This window comes from Stegastes partitus, unplaced genomic scaffold (assembly GCF_000690725.1).
Source record: "Stegastes partitus isolate 25-593 unplaced genomic scaffold, Stegastes_partitus-1.0.2 Scaffold768, whole genome shotgun sequence".
NCBI classification, from domain to species: domain Eukaryota; kingdom Metazoa; phylum Chordata; class Actinopteri; family Pomacentridae; genus Stegastes; species Stegastes partitus.
In genome coordinates, this window is record NW_007578499.1 from 56,058 (window position 1) to 83,391 (window position 27,334).

At 42.3% G+C, this 27,334-nt stretch overlaps 1 protein-coding gene across 1 annotated transcript in view; it reads left to right on the forward strand.

Moving 5' to 3' along the window:
* The first annotated feature begins 3,715 nt into the window (after positions 1-3,715).
* fhl3a (four and a half LIM domains 3a) overlaps positions 3,716-27,334 on the forward strand; it is a 28,100-nt gene continuing 4,481 nt past the window's right edge. The window contains exons 1-3 of the mRNA XM_008291894.1: positions 3,716-3,956; positions 25,775-25,947; positions 26,919-27,093. Coding sequence (XP_008290116.1) covers positions 25,792-25,947; positions 26,919-27,093 — 331 coding nt within the window. The 5' untranslated portion in view covers positions 3,716-3,956; positions 25,775-25,791. The remainder of the gene's footprint in view (positions 3,957-25,774; positions 25,948-26,918; positions 27,094-27,334) is intronic.

Here is a 27,334-nt window from a genome sequence, read left to right on the forward strand (position 1 = left end):
TAAAACACATTTGAAAGAGTCCACCAGGGTTTCCCAGCCATCTTGTCCTGTGACTTCACATGCAGGGTCTTGCTGGGACAACTTTTATATATTTCCGATGTGTGCGGCTTGTTAGCAGCCCTCTAAAGCCCTGAGCTGCTTTAGTTTATATCGGGTAAAATGATTTCACAAAAAACTCAAGATTAGGGAAACTAAGTGAAAAGTTGTGTTGCGAAAACTTTTTTTTTTTGGTCCTTCCTTCCTCATTAATCACCCCATGACTCTTATGACTGACCTCTAGACGGGGAACCATCGGATTCCAGTTAAATTTAGCTCCACCACAAGCTGCTACAATGGTATAGTTCTGGGTTATGTGTGGACACATCAACACTGGCAGTCAAATAATGTAGCATATTACACTCACCATTAGATTTTGAATGCAGAGCTTTTCCACTACATTGGAGTATTGTTACACTTGGCTTCTTGATCTCAGGCACCCAGCAGCCAACAGTATAGGTGCACTCCTGGGTGGGATTCTTACCATAGGCCCATAACCACAAACTCTTGTAAAACAAAATTGTCTACAATTAAGTGCTTATTCTCTCTGCTTGAGTTTTGACAGAGTATATTGTACCTCAGCTGGTTTTACACTCGAAACAATCACGGCAGCAAAGTGGTGACAAGCAAACAGGTTTTTAGATGATGCAGTAGTGAAACAAGAAGCTGTAATTGCTGGCATCATCTAAATCTTCTATAAATTAAAGGTGTTTTGATGGATTGTTTTGAGCTTATCTTTGAAAGTCAGCACATTATACTCCACGTGCCCCTGTATCTAAAGCTACAAACACATTGTAAAGGCATTTTTAGTGTCTGTACTCACGATGACTGTGTGAGGTTTCGGGCATCACACCATTGGAAATAACAATGTTTTTGTTACATGAACGCACAACACCACAATTTCCACTTGCCATTATGTACGTGGTGAAAACTGACACGAGCCAATGCTTCATCCCATACCTGCATATTACTTAAGTGGGACATTTAACAATTTAATTGCCCCATTAGTCTGATGCTCGGGGTCATGATGCTCATTAGAGTTGATTTCACTCAAACCACACATCCAAGGGGAGTTTACGGTAGGCAGTGTAGCACGAATGTAAATGTAATTTAGCAGAGCAGGACAGTTAGTTGTGACGTTACGATCTCTCTTCACATCCTGCTTAAAAAGATAATGTATGTTTGTATTTTATTCTGGTTTGAAGACATCTTAAATAAAGTTTTATGACTCTTTACATATCTGTACAGCTTCTACTTTGACACTTGTCGTTTTCTTTGTCTTCTTCACTGTAAATATACATACATTAAACATGTTAACTACTATTACCCATTCATGGCTAATTTTTCAGAGAAGTGGTTCACACATAAGGTAAGAAGAGCTACGCTTGACCTTTTCCCGAGAAAGACTGAAAAGCTGAAGGAGTCATCAGGCCGTTTTCCACCATGATGAATTGACAGGCAGATATCCTCTAATTTGTTGCACACAGTCTGACAGGACCACGCCTCAGAGTGTAAAATTAGAATTTATAATTAGGGGGTTGTGGAGAATTGAGGGGTCAGACCAGTACGGATCACACTCTGTTACTTGTAACAGAACCATGAAAAATGGGAGGCACATGTTGGGGCAATTTCAATGACATACTTCATGTACAGTATATATATATATTTTTAACCTTCTTTGCATTTACAGAAACACACACAAAAATCACATTAATCAAATTAGCAAATATACTAAATATAATAATATAATAGTGTTTAATGCTTTGAATTTTTAGCATGCCCAATATGCTTTGCAGGATTTCCACTGATACTGAAAGTAAAGTTTGAAGCATAAAAGCAAATGGTTTAGTCCTGTAGTGCAACAGGCTGTTTGTTTAGAAGAGAAACGCAATTTTCCTTGGAGTCGTTACACAATGACTTTTTGTTATTTGTCATACTTTTCAGCGGCAACTTCCCTAAAAAAAGTCGTACTTGAGTGATAAACACGTCACTGTATCACTGCTCTTATCTCTTGTATGTGTTTGATGGATTGTCCTCCAGCTGTTTCTCAGAAGTTGAACAGTAAAGCAACTCGCTAAAATATCAGCAGCTACTTTATCGTACAGACATGAGTGGCAAGAAAGGAAACAAATGGCGTCCCCAAAATGTTTGAATAGCTGATTGATTCTCAGTGTTCCCAGTGCCTATAAAGCTGTGGACACACTGGGTTTTTTTTTTCTTGTTTTCTATTAATTTGGGGTTTCAGTAGAACTTCCTCACCTCACACACGTTTCAGTCTGATATTCACATGCACAGTTCAGGCCATGAGTTAAGGAACTGGTTTTTCTCACTACAAAGCCACTTCTTTAGTAGAAATGTGTACATATGAGTGTAACTTTATGAATTCCCTCCAAGAAAAAACATCTGAAAGAGGCCATCCACACTCTATCAACAGTTATTACATCTCATCCTTCTCTCTGGGATGTTTTTCACTCGGCCTTCGATTGTCACCATCCTATAATCAAAGCATAAACAAGTGCACTGTAAGAGGCATTAAAACCCTTGATATTGCACTAAAGTTTGAACTGTGGAAAGATTTATGATTGGTTTTCAAACAGCATTCTTCATTAAAAACTGGAACCTGGTGGAGTTTGTTTGAAGCTTAACCCTATTAGTCTTGTAGATGTTTTCTCCTCCTCCATCTATAAAACATACAACAAATCTTAATTTCCTAATTTCCAGTGAAGGGCCACAGTCTTGGTAAGAGCTTACAACACTTCTTATTGGCCAATCTCCAGCCGTACCCTGTTTGAACTGCAGCAGATAAGGCTGAAAACACCAGCCGCAGTAAGCGTACGGTGACTGGCCAGCTGGATATCACTCCTTAAATGTCACAAGAGGCTGAGGAACAAATGCCGTCTATCTCACAGGGTGGTGCTTCTGTCAACAGCTGTGTGTTTTTTAATGCGTCGGGCATTTACTGATTAACAGCAGTGACTCAAGTTATCAGGTGTAAGGATAGCTTTCGTACATGGGAAACCGTAACTCCCACTTGTTGAGTCACGACAAAAATGAAACACGAGGACTGGAGAACGTACCCACGCTGTGAAATGGAGAAATGTCATTTCACTGTTTGGTTGGGTTTTTTTTACCCTGTTTGGTAATATTGGTGGTAAAGGTCACTTAAAGGTCAAGCGATGCGGGTTCACGTTCACAAATTAATCTTCATATTAGGAATGTTTCAGCTCAGTAACTGTTTAAAGCAATTTAGACTAAACGGCATATCAACTCTCCATTCATACATGACTCACCTAAACCCCATTACATATAAATACTTTAAACACAGATGTATTTGTGGCTCATTTTCCATAAGTCTATCTCTGTTGAGATTGATTAAATGGTTGATTGATTAAAAAAAAAGTAATCAAAGTGCTGCCAACTCATCAAACTTTTCCCATAAACCTTGTTGGATGCACTCTTGGCGTATTCAAACCACACAGATCCCACTAAAGCATAAAACTATATTAAAAGTGAGAGAAAATGAGAGACAAAGGGCCCTGCTGGGATCTACCCTGTGCTTGCTGCCTGGACTTCTCTCCGGGCTCGTTTGAAGTCGCTGGAGGGAGGGAGGAATGTTTTTTTGGGGGGGCGGGATCTTGTGACTCACCAGCAACTTCCTCAGTAGTAAGGACAAAAGTAGCCGGCAAGCTGCATCCCTCTCCGCCGCAGAGGTTTGACTACAGTCAGAAGAAAAAGACACACACACACACACACACTCACTCACAGGCGCGCACAAAAAAGTTTTACAGCTGGCGGGCGACGATCGTGATCCGTCGGAGGAGCGATCTGCGATCTGATCTGAGCGAGTGTCTGCTGACAGAGAGGAGGAGGCGGGTTGTCAAAGCTGCAAAGGTGCTTCCAGACTTCAGACGTTACTCCTGGTAGGACTCAACTTTTTTTTTCTTTCTCTTTTTTCCTCTCTTTGCACTTTTTAACCTCTCTGAGGGCCTCAGAGGAAGTTTACAAAACACTTATGAAAAAGGGGGATTTTATGTTGTGGGAATATAATCTTTGCTGTTTAAACTCATGGATGGTGTCATAAATAATCAATGAAATGTTTGAATACAAGCAACAAATAATTTAAATCACTGCACCTTTATGCCGACTATCCAATATTTTATGAGGCTTCATGTTATAATCGTGATGGTTAAATGTGTAATTCAACACCTTGGGATCTTATTTGCTCCTTTATGTCGTTTTATCAGCCCAGTAAAAACAAAAGAAGTGTGTGTGTTGAGATGAAAGCAGGCGTGGGCTTGACATTATGACAAGTGTTGATACTTCTTACCTCAGTTAAACACACTGCCTGGGGAAAAGCCTGCAAAGACAAACACTGAGACAAGTGAAGGGGTCTGGATATTTTCTGTCCGCCCTATGTGATTTTCTGCTTTCTGTGTTTATGCCTTTTTTTTTCTTTATTCTCTGTCACTCAGATCACCTGCACTTGTAGTACACTGTATGTTCATAGATGCAACTAAAGTGCAATAAAACACTAACAAACCCCTCAGTGGAGGAACACACTGTATGAGCTTGTGTGACCCACTGAACTGTGTGGAGGAAGGATTAAGGAACAACTGTTGTGTCACAGAAGCTCCCAGCTGAGCAACGTGTGAATGCCTCAGAGAGCAGAAGTCCCTCAGGCTAAACTTGTCTTTTCTTCAGCAGGAGGAAGTGGGATATGGTAGTGTGCGTCTGGGATGGGTGTGCAGCGCTGCGGCTCCTGGGTTTGTTTTGGGCGTACCTCATCACATCGTAGCCCAGAGTAGTAGCGTCATCCCCATGACGACGTGTTTGACGTTTCACCTGTTGCGTCATGTGGGTGCAGTGGGAAAGTGAAGCAGCCTGACACGAGATATAGTTTGATAAGGAGGATGAAAAGATTCAGATATTGTTTCTTTTTTTAAAAGCCATTTCTGCATCTTTTGTCTTTCCAGTTGAAAGAACTTTAAGCGACGTCTGACTTGGAATTTAGACGCACAACTAGACTTGATACGGACACAGTGTGTTTGGGAAGTGTTAAGAAGAGGAAATCCTTTTGCACTCAGTCCTGATAATACATTTACTGTCATCTTAGAATCTGAAGTGGGACACTTTTATTCTCTAAGTGTAGCTCCACTGAGTTAGGAAGGATATTTAATACATTTCAGAGACCTTCATGGACCTTTGACACACAGAAACTCTGAAAGGTTCTGTTTAAAGTGAAGACTTCAGCAGAAAATTTCACTTTCTTCGTTCCTTAGATCTGCAATAACTGAGTTGTTGGTGACTTGGCAGCGGCAGAAGCAAACTATAGGCCACATCTGTGCACAACATTTACTTATCATCAGCATATAATTTACATGGTTCACCTACAGTTGCGTGTTTACACATCCAGTGGATAGGAAGCAACCTAGCTATTGAATTGGAGGCATGTTGCTGGCTACAATATTTACTTTCATTTTAGCTCAGTCTTGCTCTCTACTGGCTCTTAACAGTTAAAAATCTGTTACTGTAACTTATTTATTGTATATTCAATCCTTACACATGGTGTGTTGTTAGTATATCAGGGTGTTTCTGATGAAAACAGCTCCCTGCGGCTGAGAGTGAAGAGGCTCAGAGTGGAGTACAGTTATGGGTCAGGCCAAAATAATGAGCTGAAAAATGTTGACACGCTCCACAGTTGAGGGGACCTGTGGAGTTGGCTGCTAGTTCTCTGTGGGCTCATCCCAATGAGCAAACTCTTTTCATGTGCACGCTGTCACATGATCCATTGTTAAAATACAAACATTTGTTTTAGAATGAACTTAAAAATGTAATTATTTAAGTTTCTTAGCCATTTATTAAACCCACTGCGCTGTCGTTGTCGCTGAACTCTTGAATAACGCATGATTGAACTTGAAGACAACAAGTCCTCAAACCACAGCTGTAAAGTTCACCTCAGCACCTCTCTTTTCTGTCTGTTGCTGCACAATTTGCACCTTGAAGGGATCTGCTCTCTGAGATATTACGCCGTGCTCCCACCGTTGACAGGTTATTTTTATAGAAACTCTTGGTCAGAGTAACAAATAGAAATAATGCCCTAGCAGCCAAAAGCCAGTCATTCTGTCCCATTTAGCAGCTGGGAAGCTTGCCTTGACAGAGCCCACAGGCTGTATAATGTATTTGTTTGCTTTTTTTCCTCTTCCCCTCTCTCTCTCTCTCTCTCTCCCTGTTTCATTGACCGTGGTCGCATTCTTCGGAGGTCTCAATGTTTTCCAAAGGTTAGGTTGGCGGCTGGACCCCAGCCAGCTTTAAACTGCAGCGGGACTGCAACTAAATGACTCGGACTGGTTGTGGCTGGTTTTATGTGTTGGCACCGTTTGAAACCGGGCCAATGATAATGATGGAGGAATCGGCGGTCAAGTGTTTGCAGGTGGTTTGGGAGCAGAATTTAGATTTGTGTTGAAGTAGTTTCTCTTTTGACATTATGCAGCTGTCCGTCAGTCTGCGGTGTCACAGAGGGCATAGTTTGTATTTCTGGGATTTCTTTATGCCACATTATCTCCAAGGGTGCATTCACACAACAGGTTTTCCCAAGAAGGTATATTTAATAAGCTTCAGAATGTGGTTCTGCTTAGTTAAGACAGTTAAGACGTGCATTGTCTTCCTTATCAAGTGCTCATTTACAGTCTTCTTTGGCTGTTTTGTCTTTGCGTACGCTCGGTGTCGGTTTATTTGCTGACGCTCGGACACGTTGCGCTCTCCAATGCAGCTATGAGGATGTTTTTAAACTCTTATCTATGTAATTCCAATCACAATTTTAAAAATGCAACCCAATCCAGCTTTTAGTTGTTTTGACTGACCAAAAAAAACACATCTCACATATACGCAAGACCAAATAAGGCAAACTGAAACCCTTACCGCTTCAGTGTTAACAGAACCTGTCTAGAACCCACTCCCATGTGTGTCTGTCGATGAAATAAGTGAAAAAACATGAAAACTCACATGATCCCAGCTCTCTCTCTCTCTCTCTCTCTATATATATATATATATATTTCATAATGTAGATGCTTATTTATATTTTCCTTTTGGTTTGAATGTGTGTCTTTCCCACTGGTAGTCAGTTTCCTCCTCAATAGGATGTGGGGGCGCGTGGCTGGCAGCAGGAGTGTGTCTGCATTCCCTGAAAGGGGGGAAGTGACCTCAGATTTCCTGTGTGGGGATGGCCAGGTGCTGTGGTGTTATTGTGAGGGTCGCAAGACTTCCTCCATGGATGCTTTGTTGGTAAACGTCTGAAACTTGATCCGGCGAGCCAGGGCCCCTGTGGGAGGTGACGTGCCCCCGCCTCACAATCCAGTCATCGTGCCTCACGCGCTTTCTCGACACTCTCCATCACATCGCTCGCTCTATGTGAGATTTTATGTAAAGAGAGCATAAACTTTATATAGGCAGCTAAGGAGTGCGAAAGGTAACTGACTCTGTGCTAATGGGGTAATTATGTTCCTTGAGGGATACAATTACAGGTCTATACCCAGCACTTACCTGCTGCTCTCAAAGGAAATTGTGTTTTTAGAGGAAATACCAAATTGTCAGCACAAAATTGCAGATGCCTCATAACTACACGCTTAGTAGTTTAATACAAAGTAATTATATGCTATGAAAGAATGGGGCTATGTTTTGCCTCACTCCTCCTTTCACCTGATGGACTTCGTTTCTTTTTTTTTTCTGCAGCTGTCTGTTGTGTTTATTACACATTGAATGAACGGAACCTGCTTCTACCTTATCACTGTTTCCTCTCGGGTTGTCTCACATGAAACAGATGTTGTTTGGGTGCAGGGATCTTGTCGATTCACTGCTGCATCATCACATTTTGTCTTGCGTTACAGAAACGTGTGAGTCAGACGTGACTGTTTCCCTGCACCCTCGCCTAAAGGGAGGAAGGTAGAGTCATGCAGCAGAAGTGTATGGCGCGTACAAATTCACAGGATTTGATGAAAGGAATGCGACGATTACCAGGTCTGCCATCGTGTAGCCTAACCTGCGCAGGTTTGTTCCTGGGAACGGGAACTCCTTCACCTCTGTTGTGGGTTTAAGAAAAAAAACTCCTCCAAAATGTGTGCGCAATTGCATAATGTCATCGTTTGCTCAATACACTGGGCCTATAAAAGATGTTTCCCTGGATAAACAGTACATGTCTATACAGGGGATAAATGTTGCAAGTCCCATCGAGGAGCAGGGAGAAGGGAGGACTGTGAGAGACACAAATTTCAAGTCTGTGGACAAATTGCAGTGGTTTTATACAACTGGTAATGCAATGTGCATTATAAATTCATATAACTAATGGTTATGTTGGGTTGTGGCTAAATCATAGGATAGCCTTTGGTAATGGAGGCACTTGAGGAGAAGAATGTGGAGTGAGGAGAATTTCTCCAGAACACAAGGTAATAAGATGTTATTCTACCCTGATATGTCTCTGCTAAGACAGATGACAAAATAAAGAGCCAAGGCTTACACTTCATACTGTAACACCACATCTTTATGTCTGGGTTAAGAGAGGGATCTTCTGGATAATGTTGTTATTGATGGGCCCGCTAACCGTTATGATGATTATCATGGCTTCTGTCAGAATGGGATCACTATTAAAAAGCAGTTTTCTTACTTACTGTAGACTTAGTAAAGAATTCAATAACAAATCATTGAAGCTGGCTGACTCCCCCTTACCCACCACGGTTTCTTTAAGTTGGGACATGTCATAGAAAATAGCTATAGTATGAGTAAGTGCACAATAATTTAACGGCAACCATCAGCCTACGTAGAACTGACAGAGCGGATTTGTTTTTGTGGAAGCAACGATGTCGTCATCCTTCCCGTTGAATGTTCTTGTACACTGGCTTAATTGGGCAATAATGTGAAAGCATGTGGCCAGCAGTTCTTAACCACGCAGTGATACACAGCAGGCATCAAACAAGGGCACAGTGCCTGAAGCTCAAAATGCCACCTTTCAAAACACTGCAACCCCTAGAGAGAGCAGGCTGTTAACAAAGTATTTCTCTCCAACAACATGCTAGCAGGACTTCTCAAAACAGATGTCTCGGAGAGGTAATTAAACCTTGGCTCTGTGTACGTGCACTGTTTGCTCCGCCATGCCACTACTGTATTTCCACCTTCATCCCCTGCTGCTGTGGCAGTTGTGTCTTTATATGGCTTGTAACTTCAGTTTGCCGCAATGCCAACTGCATCGGTGTTGATTGCTTCCCAAACACTTAATGGGGTTGGTTCCCACATCTGCAGAGAATGAACCCAGGCTGTGATATCACAACACAGAGCAATCAGGAGAGTTCGGGTGTAGGCGAGGCATTCGTGTTTAGCATGTGCACTTTTTTTTTTTTTTTCTCAATTGAGAATGCACAAATGTTCTCTTTGTTGTTGCACAACTTTCTTTCAGGAATGAACCACAAGGACCTGACATGTTGGAGTGCATAAAAAGCTGTTACTTGTTCAGATTAGAAGTGTATTATCTTGTCTCCGATAAATACAGCGCTGTTTATTTAGAGTGCAGCTGTGAGACAGAGCATTCCCCCTCGCTAAAAGTAAACACTGTAAAAATGCCTGCTCTGCATGATGAAACTAGCAAGTGATCAAGAATGTGACTCCTTACCGAGAGAGCGTCTTGCGCCATCCCACTCCATCGTCGTTCTTTTGTGTTATTTCCTCGCTAGTATTTACTGGCATACGCGCACGCTTGCATTGTTTCAACCTCTCACTTTCGTTTCTATGGCTCTGTCGGAGACACAATGTTAGACTCTTCAGAGGAGACAGGCTGAGACAAGCCAGACTTGCTACATACGCTGAGGTGTGGATTTATGTAAGTGACTAAATTGAACTGTATATGACAATTGGGCCCTTTTGAAAATACACAGCGGAAAGTGTGCTTGGCACTGCTTTGGCAAACTTTGATTTGTAAAGCCATCAAAGTTGCAGTTAATAGAAATAGGAAGTGGGCAGGCCGTCTCTTGGCCTCCTTCGCTTTCCTGTCTTCCCTCACCTTCATGGGATACTGACCGGCCCCCGTGTAGTGCCTTGGAGGAGCCATAAATGGCAGAAAGTGTCCTTCGTGTGGCTATAAAAGGACGTCAGCCCCCTGGACGAGAAGACGACGGTGATGTACGACAGGGACGAGTAAGACAGAACTAAGGAGGGATGTTGTGGCTTCTTAAGTTGAAGCTGAAGAGAGAAAATAAAAAGTTGAGATTGAGAGGAGTTGCCCGAACACATTATTATGGTCTACTGGCACATCAGTCAATGAGCTGTCGCAGAAAGGTGTAATTGAAGACAAATGTAAGTCCCTACTGTGTATAGTTTACTCTGTGTGCCACCTTTCTGTCTTGGAAAACTTCTATTAATCTGCAGAAAATTCAACAGCTATTTACCTTTATCACAACACGTGTACACAAGCGAGAGAACATGTTGTGACTCCCCCGATACATCTGGCATCATCTTTCATTCACCTTATGCAATAAAAGTCCTTGAAAGTGGTGAAGTGAGATCATTACAATGAAGTACTGCTGTGTTTGACAGTGTGTTCACAACCAGCAGATCAAACTGGGCTCAGGATGTTTGTAGTGATCGGACATAACTCGGTCCAGAGGGCCATCATTTACATTTAACACAGCTACAAAATGACTCACGGACGTCCTGCACCAGAGACTTCTGTAGGTGTTGTTTTGCTTTGACTGGTATTTAGCATAATCATGTGGTGCTGGAAGACCCTCTAGATACAAAAACCATCAGGGCTGTCCATCCTTGTCCAACCATCAGTCCTCACGTACAGCACTGAGCCTGGAGCGTTTTATGTTTATTTCCTTCTTTTTTCGCCCTCCTGAATTTCTAGTATTAATGTTTATCTGCAACATAGGAGGGAAACCCACATGTTTCCACAAAAATTGCAAGTAGAAACCTTTTCTACTTTTGAATTATTAAGACTGTGAATGAGCACATGAAGAAACAAAACAGATTTTGTACATATTTTGCATACATTTTCAAATACATTTACTTATGTTTAAGAATGCAGTCCTGTGGTACGACCATTCTGATGCTGAACTGGTACCACAATTCTCCAAAATTAACAAAAAAATAAATAAAAATTGATGATCGCAATCCACAATACTTATTGCATATGAAATATCCCAAGCTGTAGAGATTCTGTTGCATACAGTTTAGCCCTTGCTGCCGTGCATGTCTCAATGCAATACATGTACAGCGGGCAAAGTGAAGTGTTGTAGAAGAATAGCAACTTGGTGTTCTTTGGAGCAATTTAATGAAAAATTACAGACGTCTGGGCCTCGTTGTCATCAGTCCTAAAGAAATATGAAAATGTGGAAATGGTCGTGTTAAGAGTCCTTAGTCGAGTGTGGATTTCACTTCTTGCCGATAACCGTAGTGTGATGTACAAGGTATGTCACAAAAGTTTCAGCACTGGTGTCACAAAAGATATTTCAAATCCAAACTACAAGTTTTCCCCTTCCAAGTAATCCCCCTGGAATCTAACACACTCCCCCAGCCTTCTCTGCCTCGCCACCATGCACTCTTGGAAGGACTCTTCTGGGATCCTCTGCAGCTCCATCATCACAGCCATCTTGATGTCATCCACGTCTTCTAAACGGGTCCCCTTGATGACCCCTTTGAGCTTGGGGAAGAAGACAAAATTGCACGGAGCCAGGTGGGGTGAGTAGGGAGGTTGCTCAAGCACGGTGATGTTCTTCTCAGCCAGGAACTGTCGGATGCTCAGGACATTGTGAGCAGACGTGTTGTCATGGTGAAGCAGCCACAACTTGTCCTGCAACAACTCTGGCCTCTTCTGAACGATGCAAGGATCTCTTTGTAGACGTGCTGGTTGATCGTCTGAAGGGGGAAACTCATAGTTTGTAGTTTAGGTTTGAAATATATCTTTTGTGACACCACTCCTGGAACTTTTCTGACACACCTCGTACGTGGTCTTATTTGAGCAGGAAGAGTTATTGTGCAGTTCTCTGCCATTATGCGTAGAAATAAAGCTGTCTCTGTGATGTCGGAAAAATTATGTGACAGACAAGGACCCCCATTAAAACCAGCAGCTTGATGTAGTTGAGTATGTGTCGGGCATTCAGCCAAACCACCTACAGAGATGATGCTTGACCACATTAGCAGCAGCAAAGTGCAAATGTAACACATCTCTGCCACCAGTCTGCACACAGATGCTATATAAATGGACATAAACTGGTAAATGCTGGCCCAATGAGAAGCTTAAGCAGTTCAAACAAGTGGGAGGCTGCTCAAATATTTTTAAAAAATGAAGATAGATCAGAGTACGTCTCAGTTTTGAATATCAGTGAGGATATTTGTGATCTCGCCGAGAAAAGAGAATTCAGATTTATTTACATTTTAACAGCATGCATCAATTCAAACCAGCACAGCACCAGGATGCAAGAAGCTGGTTAACACCTGGACTGCACAGGGTTGCACATTTTCCCACCCCACTGAACGTCACTCAGAGCTGTACATTGTGTGTTTACTCCAGTCCTCTCAGGAGTCTGGCAAGCATCTCTAAGTTGTTTTCTTCTTTACTTGTCCTAAGGTCCACCATACGTTTGCAATTCCGTCAGTGCTTTAATGGGCCTTAACATTCAGCTTCAAACAGAACCACATCCAATGTTGGCAGTGGAAATTAGATCAATGGGTAAAATGCGGGCCAGACGGTGAGCAAAGCACAGCAGAGGGCCAATGACACAAGCACCATGACTTCATTGTGGAAGTATTTAACCCCCCTTAAAAAACCCCCATCCCTCATCCCATCGCACGCTTTCCCAACACTGGTGAGTGGAAACTGTTTAAGGTTTAACGATTGCTGAATGGAGGAAAAAGTGTCTGATAGTACGAGAAGTCATACGTGATGATGGTGATGATTGGTCACATCATGTCTTGTTGGTGGTGATCGTTTGAAGAATATCACAGCGACTCTGCGCAGCACTGTGTAGCTTTGAACCTTCCTCTACCTGCACCACTGGATCCTGCTGGTCCAATGTTTGAGGTGGAGCATATACTCTGGTAATTTGCACGGTGCGTGACATACATTTACACTTCACTTGATTGATGAACAGGTTGTAGCGCCATGACAAGAACCTTGTGGTTTCAGCTTGCTTCTCACTTTGTTTGTGTCTGTTTTGTGTTCAGCGTTGTGTCCAAATCCCTCTAAGCCAACAATTCTCCTATATAGTGAAAAGAGGAGCAGGATAAAAGCGGAATGAGGTCGGACAAGAGTCGGGTGAGAGTCATGGTTAATAGATTGAAAGAGATAGACAGGTCTGCTTGGGAAGCAACATAATTCAGCCACGCTATCAGTGTTTACCAAAGCACCTGTTTTCACGTCGTCTCTCCATTTAACAACTGCAGCTGAGACTTTGCATTTTATCACTGATAATGAATTAGGTGGGGAAGATGAATGGTGTTTTGCATGGCTGCATGATAAAGAGATCCCGGTGTGTGACACTCTGAGATAAGGACCTGACGGATTGCAGCTCTCTTCTGGCAAAGTCGAGAAACTAGCTATAGGATTTCTGAACTTGCAGCTCTTCTCGAGACTTAAATTAGCCTCAGATAAATCCACCGAGATCTATTGTCTTCTATCAAAAGGAACGCTGTTTTTTTTTGATACCAATGCTAATCAGTTTTAGATGAGTACATGTTTACATCCGCCGCTATCACTCCACCGCTCCCCTGATCTTCTGCTATGATTGATTTAACATGACATGCTCAGTGCTAGGTCACTACACAATTAAATTCCCTTAACTATCCTTTTCTTACGCTGTGGGTGGATGCAAATGCTCGAAACACAAACGACAAGTGGGAACTTGTAATGCACACAGAGCTGAACCTCTACTGGAAGGCAGCAGAGAGAAGGAGAAAAGGGTAGGTGGGTGAGAACTGAGGGACACGAGGAGCCGAGGGTGGAGGCCGTCCTGGATGCATGGCAGCATGATTTATGGACACCTTTGAAGTGAGCTCATTGCAGCCACACGGCCTGCCTGCAGCATTTCAGCGCCGAGACATTCTCCTGGCAGTATGGCGAGGGGGATAAATGACCTCTAGGTCACTAACCTCCACTAGTCTGCCGCGCACATATATACACTTCCTGATTTCGTAGCAATTCATCAGCGTGTGTTTGGTTTCCAACAAGCAACAATGTGCTGCCAAGACATCCAATGGGCATGTGACTTGCTTCCCAGTAACCTATTTGAAGGTCAAAGCAAACATGGAGACTGACAGAGAGGAAAAAGGAGGTGGTCCCTCTCTGGATCATAAAAATTGGGTCACGAGAGATTTGTTCCTGCACAGTTCTTTTTTTTGCATCAGCGTGCAGAATTATCAAGGGAAATTTATAGTATCTCCAGTTGGGTCTGAATGGAAACTGATTTTTTTGTCCTCCTTTGCAGTTTAAATCTCCTTCTCCAGCCTCTAGTCTCACCACCGATGACATCATTGTTTCAATAAGGCTTTCATCTTTTGGTCATTTTGGTTGAAGACTGAGGAGCAGTCCGCCCCAGAGTCCATCATCTGCTTCATGTGTTTAGATTGTTATTACCAAGATCTTCCGTCTTTGTTTGAAACTAATTTCCCAAATACATCAGATCGTTTGATCATATCACGTTCATTTATGTGAGCCGAAAAGCCGGGGATCATGAGCATGAGAGGTAATTACGCTCAACAGGAAGTCCCCACAAACAGACTTGAACAAACTGCGGGTGTGTGTATGCAGCTGCTCACTGTGTGTGCTCTTTGTGCACAAGTCACTCATTGTCCCCCAGTTTGGCTGCTGTGTTTATTTTTTCTTTGATCCCTCTATCTACCCTCAGCTTTGCATGTTCGTGTGTGTGTGTGTGTGTGTGTGTGTGTGTGTGTGTGTATGCATAGTACTATAGGTGTGCGGCTGAATCTGCAAGCGGCTGCAGGTGTGTCTGTGTCTCAGTGACTTTGTCCTTCTGCAGAACTGTGTCAGTATGTTTAGACATAATACGGCTGTTTTTCATTGTGACCGTGTGTTTGCAAAATGTGTGTTACCATCTTTTTGAGAAGTCCCAGACACGTCTCTGTTCGGGGTAACAGGAAGAAGCACGGAGTGTTTGCATACTGTCTTCTCATTGTTATCAACCCCACACTGGTGAAAGGGGTCATTGCCCAGTAGGAAATGAACCTGCATTTGGTTCTCAGACCGAAAGGAAGGAGACATTATGTTTTTATGACAGGAAAATGGTGTACAGCGATGTTCCAGAGGTCAACCCACATTATCCTGCCTATTTTTAGATCATTGGATTTATGCACAGTATGGAACAGTATACATTAAACTCTGCTTTACTGTTAGAGTGATTTATTTTAGGCACATTTTTTCTGCAGTGCATTACAGAATATATTCTAGGAGTCCTAAACTCTGCCTGAATGATTGAAGCTTATAATACATTGACATGATGTCTGAGTTTCTTTTTTTGTGGCATATCGCGTCCATTTTCGCATTGCCACAGCATCCTTATTAAAACGCTGGTTTCTGCCCTCAGTCATCGCTCTGCAGGAGGAAACAAGAGCAACACGTCACCGCCAGGAGGTTTATGGTCCAAGAGAATGAGGGCACTGTTTACAAGTTGCCATGGAGATGTATCTGAGAAGGGAAAAAATGGCTACATCTACTGGAAATGACTTCTAAGATATTCATTCCAGCCGGTTCACATTTGGCAGGTCCTCCTCACTTTTTGTAGCCAGCATAATGCTTTTTTTTTTTTTTTTAAAAAGAAGAAGTCTTCTCAGGGTTACAGAGTCAAAAGGGGGGAGAGGGCTGAGTATTTTAGTCTGTTGCGCTTGTGGAAAATAATTTGTGCAGCTGTTGTCAAGAATGTAGATTGTTGTGACTGCTTATAATGCATAATACCCATGAAAGCCCTCTGCACACAGTAACTGGAAACATCCACCTGCTTATAACAACATTCTGAATATTCATGTCTGGGGATGTTGGGATGTATGTTTAAACAAAGAAGAAAAAAAAACAACCTTTCTTGTCTGGGCATTAACCTCAAGGTCAGGTGCCATCACTGCAGCCACGAGCCGCAAGTCTGAATGAGTTATAAATAATTGCTTGCAGTTGTGGGTGTGTAATGTGTGCGGCATGCTTAGATTGCTGAGTGCGCGGCCTGCAAAACCTTAGCCCCGTTCTTTGATGTCCTGGCTAGTCATGCTGACTCAGCAGCATTAGGAGACCACCTGGGAATGACCAGGAGTCTGCAGGAGCCATTTTGTGTCATTTGGTTCAGAGTGGTGTTTAGCCCTGGGTGTGACTAATAATCACAAAGCCAGTGTGCGAGCAGCAGTAGTCAGAATGTATTTAGGTCAAAACAGTGATGCGGTCATTATATTTATGCTCTCCGTGCTTTCTCGACTGCTAGGTTGTGTTTATCTGCTAAATTTTAAATTATATGCTGCTGCATAGTTAGTTAATTTCATAAGGAACAGTGTCGGATCGCATGGACCAGTTGACTGTGAAGAGCAACAGTAAGAAGCTGAACTAAAAAGGTGGAATGGGAGTTTTTTTATTCTTTATCTTCCTCTAATGAAGGACTTGTCTCTGTCTGACTCACTTTCTCTCTCTTACATATGAGCTTTCAGAGCTGTTTAAGGGTTGAGACCTGATTTTATTGTTACGGTTAGCATTAGCTGAGGGTAAGCGTTCAGGTTAAGCGTTTATTGTGATTATTAAGGTTAAGGTCAGGGGCTAGGGGCATTATGTCAGTAAGTGCCCAAGACAGGAGCACTCGCATTTTTTATGTGTTTGTACTTATTTGATTTTGTTTCTTTGTTTTAATTTTAGTTTTGGAGATAAAATGTGAGTTAAAATTCCCGTTTTCCACTTTCGAAGCACCAGACCAAAGATGGTATTTAGGCCTATATGTGGGCTAAAAGTTGGACAAAACGTACCAAAGTTCAACAAGAAAAACAAGAATGAGAGAAACAACAAGTTTTTCTATCACATCAGAAAGCATGGACGACAAAGTCAAAGCAAAGTCATCTGCGATCCGATTTCAGGGTTTCAAACTCCATAGCAATAGGTCAAAAGCGCGTGCCACAAATCCACGTTAGGACCTGTGTAAATAGAAGGAGTTTGCCAAATTTCCCTCTAAATCTCGCGGCTTTGACAGTTTAAAGGAGTTGATTTTATTTATGGGGACAGTTAAGAGGTGTTTTTCCACTGGAGTGACTTGAGAGATATCTGCTGAGTCTGCCTGGCCCATGTAGCAAAAGCACCAAGACCCAGACAAAATTATCTTTCTGTTTTACTACTGAAGATATTGCATCAGAAGGGCTCTTTCTGTTCCCCCTCTCTGGAGGTTGGTCTTGGGAAAACAACATCCTCTCCTGGGGCTTGCAAACCAGTAACTGAATCACCCAGCTTGCAAGTGGAAGTACCCTGACCTCACCGAGCATACTCCTCACTCTACTCAGCTTTGAATGGATGCTGGGCTGCGTTCCACGTGATGAATATATGCGTAAAGAATGCCACTTTAAAAAGTGAAAACATTGATTCAAACAATATGCAGGTCCAAAATCTTCAGCAAAACAAAGCAGGTGTTAAAACTGAGATTGTCATCCACTAAAAAAAGTGAAGGCTTTAGGTTTCAAAGGGGTTGAGGATGACAGAGAGGACGTGAAGATAGCAGGACAGTGACTACTAAGATAGCCATGTTTGGGCACAAGTGTGCCATGGGAAACTTTGGAGTGCAAGGGTTCCTGGGATTAATGGCTGTGTTTCTTCAAAGAGAAATAATACTAAATCCCCCTCATGCAGCGATACAGAGCCCTTAGAACAAGCCTGTTCAACTTATTTATTCTAAAACCAGCCGCCACCACAAAGCACTGAGTGAGACCCCTTGGAAATGTAACTGTTACCCTGAGATCTTTCAGCACCTTCCTTGGGTTTCCTTTCATTATATATACAATATGCTTATCGCTGTGATGGCACACTTTTTCTTTTTTTTCTGCAGACATCAGCTTTTAATTCATTTGTTGAATCCCGTCTGTTCCTCACACATTCTTTTTAGCTCCATTGTCTCTGCATTCCTCACCTTCCTCTCCTCTCATCACACTGTTTACCCCCTCAGAGTCTATCCAAAGATCAACCGCCAGACTGTCAAGTTTTTTGTTTTTTTTCTTGCTAGCTTTCAAGATTTGCTTTCTCCTTTCTCACTCTCGCTCCAGTTTTCCCCTCTGCCATCTAAACATTTACCGGCAAATACCAGCACAGAGAGAGAGAGAGAGAGAGACCTTTCTCGCATTCTCCAGGCAATGACTCTCCAAAAACCTCCACTGGCACACAGGAGTTAACTGCATAGTTTCCCCAATGCAAACCAGATGTGAAGCACTAATGTATGGCAGCATTTTTTTTTTTTTTCTTCAAAGCAAGACAAATGTAGGCCAAAAATGTAGTCTTTTGGCCATCTGCACACAGTGATACAAAAATAAATTCAGATTCATTTCGGTTCCAAACCTTGCCTCAGAGCGGTTGGGACGGTACTGTATGATTTAGAGTAATTGCAATGTTATTGTTTGGTGTTGGTGGAGTATTGTGGAACACTGGGATTGAGAAAGGCTTCTGAAAGGGGAGAGATGACATATGACAGTTGCATTTTCAACTGCACTCCTTTTCATCTACTTGCTCACGGAGCGCTCCTTGCTCGCACGTCCTCGGGTCTCAGTTTGCCAGGAGAATGTCACATTATGACGAATGTGTGTTTTAAGCATAGCTAAATAAACATCGGCGCAATACGTGCTGTGCTTTTGTTTATCTTTTGGTACACATTTGAATCACTGGATCAAATCCTTTTAATAAGCGAGTCCAGAAGGTTGGAGGTAACGTTCTCTTCAAGCCGGGCCGATACTCACTCGTAGCTTTCCTCTAATGCTGCAGTGTGCACCACACAACAGAATGAAGCCTAATATTAAAAGACATCAAGTTATATCCCCACACTTGCATGGTCATTAAAAGTTGCCAAGAAGGGACAAATTACAAAGGCCACGGTGACATTTTCTGCTGCAGGTAGTCATTTTCCTCCTTTATGTTTATGATGTTGGCTTTGATTTGAGCCTTCCGTCGCCTCCCACTCCACACCAGGCGGTGTTTAAATGCTCAGGGACAATAACAGGTTAGCGTTCCAGTGTCTGGTCCTGCAGCCTATACTCTGTCGTCAAGTCTGACCCAGGCTCCCACAGAAGAGCTTGTCTTGGGTGCCCCTTGCACCAACCCCCACCTACTCCCCTCTGCCCCGCCGCAGCTTATTCATTAATGTTGTTTAAAGAAACTCCGTAGATGGAACTTTCCTCGATGTAGCTTTCTGGTCATATGCTCTTGTGATGTACTGAGAATGTGGGTGGCCCAGGTTTCCCTCTAATGTAAGACAGGGAGAGCACAAAAAAGATGACGACACACATAGTGGAGCGCCACTGGTTATTTACCAATAGTGGCTGAGTGCCGACCCCATCATATAAACTGTGATGACCACAGATTGCTTAAAGCCTTAAATGTTATGAGGATGATTGCAGTTTTGGTTTTCGGGCTTAGAATCTGTGTCACATCTACACTGAACCGCCTGATGTTTAACTAAACTGGTAGTATATTGTGGTAGATTTTTTGCTACTTTCAAGTCAGCAAGATTCTTGCTTAACATTAGAATTAAAATGTTTTTTTTTGCATTTCCAGCTCCAGCACTTTTAAGCATGTTTGAATAAGCACATCTGTCTATGAATGGGGCTGCAGCACTATCTCTCCTTCATGAGCAATTTCCTCTTCTTCCTGTGATAAGATTCATTGCCTCAGTGTGTCCTTTTGATTACTGGACTTCATTTATCTGATCCAGCGGAAGCCAACAGGAACCGCGCACCAAACATTTGACTAATTTGTAACAAATATAGCTCAGCGTCCAACTCTGGTGTTGTTTTATTGCGACCTGAATGGTTCTGACCACTTTCGATAATGCTCATGAAAACAATCAGTCATGTTGATGTGATTTAGTTTGTGGAGTGACTCGTCTCAGAGAGTATGTGGATCTGGAAACTTCTCCCAAAGGGGGCCTGACCTCGGTTGCCAGCCCCTTGAAGGAAAACACGAACATAATCCCTCTGACACTGTGTCGTAAACTTAAGTTCTGAACCATTAAAAATGTTGTTCGTTGTGCAATTCATGCCTTTGCCTGCTCTAGTCACCAAATGGAAATTCTTCCATGGTCATGAGGCACTGGAATAAATAAGACCAGACAACATTTCCATCGGGCTCCTTTCAAGTGGCCACTGGACTGAGACACAAATGAACTTTTTTTAAAGTGGGTTTTTGATATTGTGTTTTATTTTTGATATGCTCAACCAGGCCCTAGAATGATATACTTAAGTGTGCAGTGCTGTACTTTTTCCCCATCTCAAAGCCAGCCAAAGGGCTTTACTTGGTCTGGAGGATGTCCAGGCACCAGACAGGACACAATGTGATGGTATGTGTTTATCCAAATGCAGCTGTTTCACTTTTCCTCTAATTTGATTTAAAACTTGTCATAGGTTTAAGATCCTGCTCCAGCGTGCATTTTCCCGTAAATGTCACCTTTTTCACTCATTTTCTTTCTCTCTCTCTTTTTTTGTTTTTGTTTGATTTCCATTCTTTCATCACTATCTCTGGGACCTGTATAAAAGGAAACAGTCATGCACTTGAAGGCGACCTGTGAAGCAGCACGCTCCTTCCTGGAGTGTGAGTCCATTTGCTGCCAAAAGATCCAGACAGTTATGGGTGATGGAGTGGCTTTTGTAGCTGCTACTTTTTAAAGTAAATCAGACCTTACTATGTGCAGTAAAATCCACACTTTTTGAAGTATCCACTTGAATATAAAAGTACACTAGTCAAGATGGACCTATAAACACACACACCTAACAAATGCAGCAGTTGCCCTTGGAAATGGGTTTTTCTTAACTACACTGCTTGCAGACCTCATGCTACGACACAGCCACAACTTCTTTATAATCTCCCACATGGCAATAAACTGAACCATTTTCAAATCAGCTGCCAATGCATCATTTGCAGCCTGTGATGGTATTTCCTTCACTGGTTGTGTTTTTTTATCAGGGGGAGTACAGTTGCACCACTTCCGCGCTTTGGCTTTTTTTATATTTGAGATATGACATTCCCACATTAACCGACGTCATAGACACAAGACATGCTATTTTGGTGAAAGGAAGAAATAAACAGAGTTAGTTGTTGTCCCTTATCAGCGTATTGTCAGCGAATAACAAAAACAACTGCTCTAGTGACAACTGTGACATAGTAGACTCATGAAAAATCCTTAATATTTCAGTAAAATAAGTAAGCTTCATTTCACTGCAGCACTGTATATTACAAAACTAGAAATTAGCCTCAAAGCATTCAGAAAACATCCAGCATCACTGTTTCAATGGAGCCTCAGACACAGTTTAATTTCTAGTTTTTTTGTTTACGTTTTAGGAATATTGTAATATACTGTAAACTCTGCTCTTGCATTACAATAATAAATAGGATTTTATGTATTAATGCCAAGTTTACATCAAGGTGTAGAAAGTATTACATACAGCGAAATAAATGTATATAACATGCTTTATTACATATGCAGTCTGATAATTGTGAATAAAAGTATAAGTAATGAGGTATTTTCTCTATAATAGTCAGAAATGTGAGTTTATGTGACACAGTAGTTTGTAGTCGTTTATTTGCTTGAGCGTTACACAGACATCTGCTTGCTGCGGGCAAGATGATCTCTGTCCTCTGTTGGTGTAACATGATGTCAAGTGCTGTGACTAGCCTTAGTAAAACAGACATTTTACAAGCATATGCTTCTAATGGACAGCAGAGGAGAGGGGAGAGCTGTTCCCAGCAGGCTGTGCGGACTGTCCATTTGGAATTAACCGGAGCGTAAGCAAAGTTTGGGCTGGGGATTAGCAGTTTTGCCTGTGGGACCGGAGTGGACAGGGTATCTGCTAGCCCTTCAGTAACCAACCATGACTGTGTTGCCCAGCAACATCATGCAGTCTGCTTGCTTGCATTGGTGTGTTGCTTTGTGGTGTCTCACAGTCGTCCCTGAACTTGACCTCCTTATGCCAATCAGGGAGGGGTTGTGATGACTGGTAGAATGTAACCTTGGCATTCCTCTGCTATCTTATAGCTGGATGTTTAAAAACAACCAAAAAGTCTTGAGGCCCGTTTGCAGTCTCAAGAAAGTGTACGGTTCATGCCTCGTGATTTCCAAGAGTTAAATTAAATGCATACTGAGAGACTTGTTTTTTTTTTTGTGCTGTTACATTTACCTTAAAGGAAAACCCACAGTGCTGCTGGAAATACTGGGATCTACTGACTATGACATATCACCTGTGCAGAGTTTTGTCACGAGACTGGTGCAAAAGGAAGAATCACAAAATTACAATTACAATTTACATTTAATTTTTACATCAGCAGTTTAGATTTGAAATTTTGTTCTTATAGTGTTCGAAGTTTGGGGAAAAGGGGTGAACACGTCCATGAATACATACTAAAAAGCTGATGTTAATCTGACCACACATTGTGGCAACACCTCGCTTTAAACAAATAAGTCAACTGATCAGCACTGCTAATCTTAAGCCTATTGTCTGTGGGTTAAGATAAAAAGATTGGAGCATTTCTGCAGAGTCATTCTGACTGAATAAACTATATTTTGCTCTCTCTCTCTCTCTCAGCTGAACTCCCTCTGAATTAATATAGAGAATGGAATGTACTGCCTATATTAAACTGAGATCCCTACTTTCTGCAGCAATGATATAATTAAACTTAGGACAATGTCTCTAGTCCATTGTCCTGTGTGGATACAGTGGTGATTTCCTTGAGAAGCCCACATTTTTCCCAGGGGGCTGAATTTGGTCACAGCTTTGGTATTTGGGAACATTATTAACCCAGAGTGTGGTTCTTAGTCACTGGGCACTAGACTCGAAAGAGATGGATCTCTGCTGGGAAGCTAGCATATACAATACATGACCCAATGAGAAGTGGCCTCTGGACCAGAGTTCACTGTGACCTAGATCTCTTCTCTTCTCTTCTCTTCTCTTCTCTTCTCTTCTCTTCTCTTCTCTTCTCTTCTCTTCTCTTCTCTTCTCTTCTCTTCTCTTCTCTTCTCTTNCTTCTCTTCTCTTCTCTTCTCTTCTCTTCTCTTCTCTTCTCTTCTCTTCTCTTCTCTTCTCTTCTCTTCTCTTCTCTTCTCTTCTCTTCTCTCCACTTTTGCACAGTGGGGTTTTTTTTGGGGTGAATAATTTCTGCATGCGGTCACATCTTACTCCATCACCCCAGGGGTCAGTACACTGATGTCATGCCCCTCTCTGTGAGACTGTGTGCCATCAGCAGTTCATTTCAGGCTCTGCAGTGGCCGTTCAAACACCGATATTTGAAGCAAATCTCTGAAATACAAACGCTCCAAGGCCTGGAAGTCAAAACAAGTCTTTGTTCTGCGGAATCTTGTGCAATTGATGATAATGATAATAATATAATCCTGCTTGTGTCTCAGTAAAACTTCTCTTCTACCTAATGTTAACCAGAGCAGGCCTTGTTCAAACCCACATCTCTCAGTAGACCATGAAATGCTAGAGGCAAACTACGCCAAGGCTGCCTGGGACGTTAGTGTCATCTCAGGTACAGGGATTTGTGTTAATCTGTGTTTGAATATTTGTCAAGATGTGAGAGGATATGTATTTCTAAATATTAAAAAAAGGTTCTTTGCTTACTTGTGCAGCCTTTCGCTACATGGATATGTGAGTACGTATGAATTCGAGGAAGTGCCCGATTTTCTCAGAAATGAAATCTGACATCAGACATCACAGTCCTGCCTTCCTGGCTTTGTGAGTCATGCCTCATCTCGTTCCTTTACCTGGCAAGCGGCGGCAGCACATGCTGTACCTACCTGGCACTGCAGATAACATTAAGGTCGTAGCGCTCCTTTCCAGCTGTATACTTTGTTGATTTAATCTTGACATTGTGGTTTGCGGGCTCATGGCAGCGTAGGTGGAATTTTCTGACGGACGGTGTGTCAAATGTACAGAAATTGATGTTAAAACACAGAATTGCAAGTTCAGCACCTTGCTGTACATTACACAGCCCCACCGCAGCTGCTTATTCTGATATTGTGCCATACCCTCCAGATGGATACCATAATGTAAGACATCAGATACTTAAGATGTATCCATTCCATTCAGTCATAAAACACAGAGATGTGGCAGTTTGGCGGTGCGAGCTGGATGCACATGGCCACGAGGCTGTCAAGCGTTTGCACTTTGTCATTTATGTATTATGGTCACTGAAGGGGGAGAAAGCACCTCTTCAGTTTAGGAAAGCAGCCTGCCACTGGGTTACACAGGAGCCCTCCAAGCAGGTGAGGTCTGTTGGATCTTGACTTTCTCACCCCGACTCATTAAGAGCTTTTGGGCTGAGGCGTGAAACCTGAGAATCTGCAACTAATGTTTTCTTTGATGATGGATCCTGTGTGATTTGGCTTATTTTGTGGGGGAGTGTGTGTTTGAATGCCTCCTATATGCTTTGTGTGTATTGTGCCTGCGTCAGTGGATGTTTTTCTATGCGTGGGTGTAAGACAGGCAGCACAGGGCCAGTTTGAAGTTTGATTGATTATTATATCAGCGGTGATTATTATTGCTGGGTGGTGGGAGCGAATAGCCAGTAATGCACCGTGCCAGAGGCCTATCACTTATCACTGGGCTTTCCTCCAACCATGCTGTAATGTTTTGGCAACCTGATATTGTTGCCATAATGCTCTCACAATATTATTCTGTCACTTTGTTGTGTGCTCAGTCGTGATCAAGGGGTCTTTCGCGCAGCGGAAACCGTGTTCTTAGACAGTAAAACTCCTGTATCTGTGTACGCACACACACTGTAGCTGCGTCTTTATCCTGAAAGGAAGCCACTCGCTCAGAAGTCATGTTCAGACAGCTTCAGTCGTCTGCGCCTTTGCCCACTCGCGCACCACTCAAACGCATCACGGGGTTTCTGAATCTGTAGGTGGTCCGTGCTTTAATCACAAATAGATTCTTGCCTCATAAATATTTACAGGTGTGTATGATGTGTGGGCTTCTTGTGCAAGGAGATGCTACTTCATTAGCACTTAGTCACGCCGCAGTTTGTTCACTTTGTATTGGCGCTTTAATCTTTAGTTTGCAGATTCTAAGCAGTTGACAGCGACAGGAAAGTGTTACATTCGTTACTGAAAGAGAGCGAGTGACAGCAGCTCCCTCTTTCGTCCCCTCCCTCCTCATCTACCACACTTTCATCACGCGGCAATAAAAGTTAATAGGCATTTTGCACGGCCTCTCTCGCGCTCTGTCTCACTCCTTATTCTGCCTCTCTTTCTTTTTCCACTTGCACCCATTTGCACCTTGTGTTTTGTTTGAGCTCAGCTCCATTGTTGGCACAGGCTGAAGTATTTACAGCATAAATATTGGCAGTGAAAATCTATACTGATGTCCAACTGCTGTGATGGAAAAGGTGACTGAATCATTCTTCAGGGCTCTCTCCTTTTCACGGACACTCTATTGTAATCTCTCATTTTGTGCTCGTTGCTTGTCCTGATTAGGATTTGTTGCCATTTATTTTTCAAAACACTGCTGACCTGAGTTTCTTTTCTCTGTGTTGCAGACTTGTGGGAAACTACAATGGCCGACCGATTCGACTGTCGCAACTGCAAAGAATCCCTGTACGGCCGCAAGTACATCCAGTCAGACGACAGTCCGTACTGCATCCCCTGTTATGACAGTCTTTTCTCAAACACGTGTGATGAGTGCAAAGAATTGATTGGCCACGATGCAAGGGTAAGACATCTATTTTGACAAGACATGTAATCAGCAGTAACAAGTGCAAAACATTCAGAATTTAAATGATTCTTTAGTTGTTCTGTGAAGCATTTTTCTTACTGCAATAATCCCATGTATGATCTCTGTCTTTCCATCCTTTGCCCCACCTATTAATAGTTCAAACAAATAACAAAAACACTTCTACTCTAATTAGCTGAAAGCCATTATTTTTTACAATGTTTTGACATGGGTTTGAACAGCACAACAGAAGTTATGTCATGTTAATGATGCATAATTCATCGTAAATGGGGCGTGTTCTATATATTTTGTGTGGCAAGACCCCGTAAAGGCTAATTTAACGTGCAATTATGCAGGAAATTTCCACCAAGTCCACATAAGCCAACAGACTAAATTTGTCGACTATTGTAAAAATGCAGCGTGAGGGAACGTCTCTCTCTTCCCACAATCAAGTTAAAATGTAATCTCTCCTTAATGGAAAACGCTAACATGATGCGGATCATTTAACAGCAACGTGTTCCTCAGTGGAGTCTATGGAACGAGGGGACGCTACAGTGCTTCGTAGTTTGTTTAGCTAAGGAGGCGAATTAATTATTAAAACTAGTATTTTCTTGGCTCAGTGTCTTATAGACAATGAGCTCACTCCCATCCTCGTGAGACCTTTTTGGACAAGAGCGTGCGTATAAGCTGTGCATATGTGCGGCATGAGAGTATGCAGGCATTACAAGTGTCAGTTTGACCCAGATCCCTCCTACACTCCTCTCTGTTCCTGCTGGTAACATAAACTCCTGTTGATGTTTAGTCTTGCAGTCATCCCCTACGTCGTCTCCATTAAATGAGTTCTGAAACTTTAAAACATACGTAGAGAAAGATTCTTTGAAGGAAGCACATTGTGATTAATGCGACTATTTCTGTGACGCATTTATAACCGCATGAAATTACCTTTTAGTATCCTTTTGTTCCGCTGCCAGGAGCTCTTCTATGAAGAACGGCATTACCACGAGCACTGCTTCCGCTGTTTCCGCTGTGATCGCTCATTGGCAGATGAACCCTTCACCAGCCAGGATGAAGCGCTGCTCTGCAACGACTGCTACTGTAATGAATTCTCCTCCAAGTGTGTAGCCTGCGACAAGATTGTCATGCCAGGTAAATGTGGAAACAGGCTTTGTACCCAGAGAGTGTGGTGTTGAAAATTTGCAGAATGATTTCCATTCGAACTCAGGGTTACTCCTTTTGCAGTAAATTCACTTTTTTTCTTTTGTTTGTTTTTATTTTACAACATACTTTCTATTGAGATGATAGAATCAGGGTTCTAGAAAGGCTATTACCTTTTAAATTATTGAATTGTTGAAAAATTTAAATCCATAAAGAGAGAGTTAGTTACATG